Source organism: Ascidia mentula, chromosome 8 (assembly GCF_947561715.1).
Source record: "Ascidia mentula chromosome 8, kaAscMent1.1, whole genome shotgun sequence".
Classification (NCBI taxonomy): Eukaryota; Metazoa; Chordata; class Ascidiacea; order Phlebobranchia; family Ascidiidae; genus Ascidia; species Ascidia mentula.
Window position 1 is genome coordinate 18,554,543 of NC_138573.1, and position 6,000 is coordinate 18,560,542.

At 39.9% G+C, this 6,000-nt stretch overlaps 2 protein-coding genes across 2 annotated transcripts in view; one reads left to right on the plus strand and one right to left on the minus strand.

Moving 5' to 3' along the window:
• Window positions 1-1,815, plus strand: part of LOC145912298 (bridge-like lipid transfer protein family member 1) — a 41,397-nt gene extending 39,582 nt beyond the window's left edge. The window contains exons 77-79 of the mRNA XM_082999720.1: window positions 203-324; window positions 609-757; window positions 911-1,815. Coding sequence (XP_082855846.1) covers window positions 203-324; window positions 609-757; window positions 911-1,106 — 467 coding nt within the window. The 3' untranslated portion in view covers window positions 1,107-1,815. The remainder of the gene's footprint in view (window positions 1-202; window positions 325-608; window positions 758-910) is intronic.
• Window positions 1,816-1,966: 151 nt separating this feature from the next.
• On the minus strand, window positions 1,967-4,457 carry LOC145911386 (cathepsin D-like). Its single transcript, XM_082998704.1, has 9 exons — window positions 4,358-4,457; window positions 4,120-4,237; window positions 3,939-4,062; window positions 3,763-3,869; window positions 3,284-3,483; window positions 3,126-3,222; window positions 2,582-2,749; window positions 2,410-2,508; window positions 1,967-2,294 (listed from the first exon to the last, which is right to left on the minus strand). The coding sequence occupies exons 1-9, from the start codon at window positions 4,411-4,413 to the stop codon at window positions 2,121-2,123; spliced, it is 1,143 nt and encodes a 380-aa protein (XP_082854830.1). The 5' UTR covers window positions 4,414-4,457; the 3' UTR covers window positions 1,967-2,120.
• Window positions 4,458-6,000: the final 1,543 nt, after the last annotated feature.

Consider the following 6,000-nt stretch of genomic DNA (forward strand, 5'->3'; position numbering starts at 1 on the left):
AAATTGTCTTGAAGCATACGCACTAGTTTCCTTTTCAACCTGAAACCGAAAATGGCCTGACAATAAAAGCTACCAAGGAAAGTACGTCTGCATAAAGCTTCAAACAAAACGTTGGGTCCACGAATGGTGCTTATTTATCTCACAATTCTACCTGGTTAATATGAACACAAAACTAACAGCCAGTGTTATAAATTTGTTGCAGACACTTCCAACATACCCGTGGTCGAATGCAGTTTCGTCACCGAGTTCACAGATCATATTTGTGTGACGATGGATGTTGAACTTATTATGTTTCTTCACGACCTCATTTCTTCATATCTGAAGGTCAGTCAAGGTTAAACGTTTTCTCACAAACTAGTATTCATTTAATGTTGTCGTATTCTGTCTATATTTGTTTTGACTTATCTAGGCGAAAGATTACCATGCTTATTAGGGCTTTGGCGTTTTAGCTGTAAATGGCAGGCGGTAGTGATTTGCCATAATTTGTTTTTGTAGAAGGCTTGAATTGATTGCTTTAGACTTTAATTGGTGTTTACGTTAGAACTGCTTTCAGTTCGTAAACAACATCGCTTACTGAAAAGACCATTATCACAAATGCTATATTTTAGGAAAAGCAACAAACGTTATCTAGCCGAAACCGCTTGTCGTCGATTGGTGCTCACTCAAGCGTGCACGCGGATCACGTGATTCCCAGCGTTGACCCGATTGACCTTCGAACATTTGTTTGCAACACGTGGCAACTTGAGCCAACTGTCCGGTAATAAAATTAATTCTCTGACCTTACATTAGCTTGAAATCGTCGCAGCCTGTTTAAAGTTCTCTGAAACTCACAAAGTGCTGACAATTTAAATAGTTTTTGTTGCAAATTTGGTTTGTATAGAGAGTGTTGCACTGATATGTTTAACTTTAGGTTAATATCCTGGGCGGGTCGTCGCATCGAGCCAGTGGGCGTGGATTACATTCTCCAAAAGCTCGGTTTCAGTCACGCACGAACAACCATTCCTAAATGGATGCAAAGGGGAGTACTGGATATCCTTGACCAAACACTGGCAGTGATCGTACAGAATCTCGTCGTGCAGATCAACAACCAAAAGCACAAGAAATGAACCAAAAGCACAAGAAATGTATTGCAAACAAGTACTCTGTAGCTGCTGGATTTGGTAGCAGTGAGAGTTAGGCTGGGAATGCTGCTCGTGATAAACTCGTGGTAAAAACCTTTCCGATTGTGAGGTTTCTTTCGTGTCACATATTTTACGCCTGGTTTCTGTGTGTGCGTAATTGTAACTCAACCCTATTTGAACGCTTGAACGCACCACTGTAGTAATTTCACCGAATCAGAATTTCTGTCAGGCTTTTATATAGTTGTAACAACACTACCTAAACGCGGACATAATATTCCAGTTTTTCTGAACTTAATTGTTGCTTTCGTGTCTGTGATTAGAACATTCCATAGTGACGTCTTGCTGCCAACATTATAATGACTTTTATTTCAAACTTCTGTCCATACCATTAATTTTTACAAAGCTAAAAACTTTTTGACATTTAAATAAAATTGGAAATCATTACTCGCTATAGTAGGGGAATTCCCTGTTAATCCACCATAAACCGAGCTTTACAGGATCTCGTCAGTGACATTGTTTGTGTCGTACACTGGCTTTGATCCTGCTATACAGTCCTAATTAAACGGACTGCTGGCGTTGGAGTTGGTTTTATGGCTTGGTTGCATGCACACTATGCGTTGCGAAATAAACGAGTATCGTTTCTAGTTTAGAAGTAAATAAATTCTTGGCTGTCTAAAATTGCTTCCCACGTTTTTCTGGGGATTAATTTCATCATGCAACCAACCACGTTCTCACTTGCGAATATCTTGCAACAAACTTTGAGCGAATTTCCGTTTCTATATTTAGAAATACTGCACGCAAACCACTGGTAAGTTGTCAACAAACCGCAAGTCTGATTAATGTATGTTTATTTTTGGGATCGTATGATTCGCTCCGACACAACCACGGTTTAAGTAGGACGAGATAGGATTTACAGCAGATTTAAAATGACTTTACTTCGCCTATGGGTGAAAGAAGGTGTAATTTTGCATCATGGCTATGTACAACTACACGTAAATTTTATTTTCTCCATTTATCTCCACGTAGTTCCTTCCCATCTGGCTTCAGTGCAGCGAATCCTACGCGGTTGTTGGCGAAATCGAAGGTGGTGTAGTAATTCCCTATGAAGATTTCACCCAATATCCAAAGTGAGCCATTTCGGGGCCAGAATCCAGAGACACACCAATTACGATTCTGTGACAAAAACCGACTTTTATCGAACAAGAAGACGTTGAGAGGTTTCGATAAATGGCAAAAAATCGAAGAAATAAATTTGGAAATGCACAATAAACTACATCTAATAACAAACCTCCCAAACATATTGCTTCGGTGTCAGGGTATATTTTTTGGAAGACAGAGTGATTGTAATATTTGGCATATTCGGAATATTAGAACAAGTCACTTTGCTCTGCACGGAAAAAATATGAAAGAGGTGTAAAAAATGGTAAAAAAATGCCGAATAGAAAGGCAGAATTTATTACATATTTGCTTCCACGCATCTTTTGAGCACCAATCGCATCGTTAATCTTCTTCACTTCCTCCTCGGGGCCGTAGATCAGGGGTAATGAAGACCCAATGACGGCCTGACCACCAATAACACAATGGGTGTCACCAACTGTCAAATCGTCCATCATAATCTGCCAGTAGGCCTGAAAGGTAAAGCGACTTACTGATCAATACATGCTCTCGCCTGCCAAGGGATAATCAACTATTGTATGTTTATGCGACTGTAAAGGCATTTACTGTCTTAGTGCTGTCACATGACAATATTGGCATTACAGCCAAGCTGGACCAAAGTCGAGGAAAGACAAGAAAAATGCGCCCCGATGCAGTTAAGCTCACGGCACTTATTCCACTTCTGTTCACCACTGAACTGCACGGTTAGAGTGGAGATTTTGTAGTCGGGTTGGCGTTCAACCTGTCAGGCGACCTGGCTTTGATCCGGGTTGGCTGCGATGCCAGTGAACTTTGTGAATATCTCGAAATATTCAGTTGTCACAAGATTAATCATTGGATGTTACTTGCCTTCCTTACAACTTTATGGTAGTTGAACTTTCCTGTGAATCTTGCTGGGTTTACACCACCCAGGAACAACTCCCCACCGTCACCATGCGACGACTTTCTAAATTTGCGCATTGTCGACAAGAATAATTAAAGAAAATATGTTCACACTGTAGATTTACCTGTTAAGATAGAACGAGAACTGGTTCTTGGCCACTGCTCCCTGTTTATACATTTGGTTGAAGATTGGAGTGATTCCGTTTAATGCAAGTTCAGGGTACCCCAGGCCTAGAATACCGTCGAATTGAGTTTTGGCGAAATACTGTCCTGGTTCACTTGTTGCCTCAGCGAAGGTCTGGTTCACACTTTTCAAACCACCAATCTAAATACACGAAATTATTTTTTTGGCCTCTCACGATCACGACGGCAGTAATCCATGATTTACAAATATTGTCGTTGTAAGGGCTGTTGTTCAAAATTAATGGATCCGAGGCTGTTGGATTAAGTGTTGTTTTGTACATGAATTTTGAGAATGGAAATGTTTTGCTAGTAAGGCAAAGTGGGCACTGCTTATGCCTCCTACGACAAGTCGACTAATTAAATCGGTGTAAAATATTCTCCTTTTTTTCTCAAATCCTCAACAAAACAAATACCAACTCACCGAGACAATATCTTGGCTTGCAAAACCACGAAAAAAATACCCATAAATTTTGTCACCGTTTTTAACGTAAGTTGAAGAAGCTGAACTGTTGTATTTGTGATGATTCGCTGCAGGAAGAAAATAAAAACAAACACGTCAAACAAAATTCCGCAATTCAAACAAAAGAATATTCTTACCACAAGCCTGGTCAGTTTTGCTGCAGTGAATTGACGGCACCCACAGATTTGCAGACGTAGTATCAAAAATAACATCAAAACTCTGTGGAGGTGTTCCTATGGTGATCTTTCCGACATAGTCAATCTAACATATATCACTGTAAGTTGGGCGTAATAAGTTGTGACGTAACCTCAAGCTCACATTCATGTAGTTGGTGAGTGGTTCGGCAGCAGGAGAAGCAAACTTCACATATTTAATGTCGTCCGCATTCTCTTCTTTCACCTCTTGGCGAACCGACTCGTGACGTTGAAGTTTAATACTAAGAACATTTTAAAATTACACCGATGTGGTTTCGAACAAGACATTTTGCGCGATGAACTTCCTCATCAAAAAACTAAAAAATGTAAAGTTTGTCTAAATTTTACTATGCGGCACTTACATGTGGCCGTTGCTCAGTGTTTCCAACAACACAAGAATTGCCATTAGTTTTATCATCTTGACAATATTTGATATAACTCCCAACTTAAATTAGTTTTCAGAGAACTAGCGATGCAACATGCGAGGTGGTTATTATAAATACTTCTGGAGAAACTGAAATTTCTTCTCAGGCCAAGAAAACAAAGGTCCATTTCAAGCAACGAAATTTGCAAGCCATTATTTTTGCCGAAGCGGATTTTGAAACAATCGTCTGCGCAAAAAGGCCGGAAGTTCGGCGGAAGAATTTCAATTGTCGTGAAGCAAGCAGGAAGCGACGTTATGATCGCGATATCGGTTTTCACTTGCGGCGATATTGTTTCATAAATAAAGGCCGGAAAAGGAAAAGAAACACAGTAGCAGTTAAGCTTATGCCCTGAAGTAGTTGCGTTTGGTGCTAACAGGGCATTTATATTTGAAGAATGAAATATTCCATTGTTTTCTTTAAACATAACCAGAAGTGTCACCATGCTTTCGCAGAGGTGGCTGATCCCGCTAAGCTGCAATGCATTGGCTGTGATGCCATTGAACAACCACAAAACCAGAATACGAAATGAAAGACCATGATTCATTCCATACAATAATGAAAGCATACGTGTGTTAAACATATTCTGTAACATTTGGTTAGCTTACGTAGGATTTGTGTACTGTTGTTCCTGTCAGTTCTCTACCAACTCAACTTCGGGATCTCACCTGCTACTGTCAGTAGCTAAACTCAGGCCTCAACTTTATGTGCTGCGTATCCCCCTCCTACAATACCGTTTGAGGACCCATGGCCCCTTGCTCATCCATAAAAACGCAAATCACGCACACGAACACAATCCAAACAAAACCATTTTTGATGAATTTTAATGCAACGCTGTCAATGTGGACAAAGTTGGTCGTAAGGAAAGCTTTTTTTTGCTTTAAACCATATAGTAAATCAAAACAAATCATTTTGCGGTAATGACTCAGCACTAATGAATGTTATATGCAGAAGTTAAAATGGCGTGAGCACCGAAAAAGCCCTGGAGGTTATCGAGTCAGTCACCTATGTGATAGAAGCTCATGGAATCCTCAGGTTCCGCACTTTGGAAATCGTTGCTCTAGCTTTCAAACGAATGTTGTGAGATTCACTTGTTAACAACTTCCGCCAAATCCCATATTTGGATGTCAGTGGTTTGATTAATGAATGTCCGTATTGCATGATTAACACTTTTCGTTGTGTTGTACCAATAATCTCCAACCTTTTGCTTTACAACTTGTACTTACCTTTGACCAACCGCAGTATGTGATATATTGCCATTGACAGATATGCTTGAGGTAATAATGCTGGATTAGCCTTAGAATCTAAGGCTTAGATGTTGACCACGCGTTGCTAGGGAATGTCTTTAGCGAATTGTTGGGTGATTGTAGTGGTACCAACCTCCTTTGTTACAATACAAAAACTTTCTATTAACGTAGAAAAAAAATCTTGTAAAAACACAAGGGTATTCTGAAGCACAAACAAACGTTGTTGATCTTGTTGTATTGTTTAAGCAACGAAATTTGCAAGCCATTATTTTAGCCGAAGCGAATTTTGAAAAAATCGTCTGCGCAAAAAGGCCGGAAGTTCGGCGGAAGAATTTC

What these genes read in the sequence shown, in the direction of transcription:
- LOC145911386 (XM_082998704.1), bottom strand. Translation starts at nt 4,413, where the DNA reads ATGATAAAACTAATGGCAATTCTTGTGTTGTTGGAAACACTGAGCAAC. An exon ending in ACACTGAGCAACGGCCACAT is followed by an intron (nt 4,238 to 4,357) that starts GTAAGTGCCGCA and finishes AAATGTTCTTAG; the next exon opens with TATTAAACTTCAACGTCACG. An exon ending in CAAGCCAAGATATTGTCTCG is followed by an intron (nt 3,484 to 3,762) that starts GTGAGTTGGTAT and finishes TCGTGTATTTAG; the next exon opens with ATTGGTGGTTTGAAAAGTGT.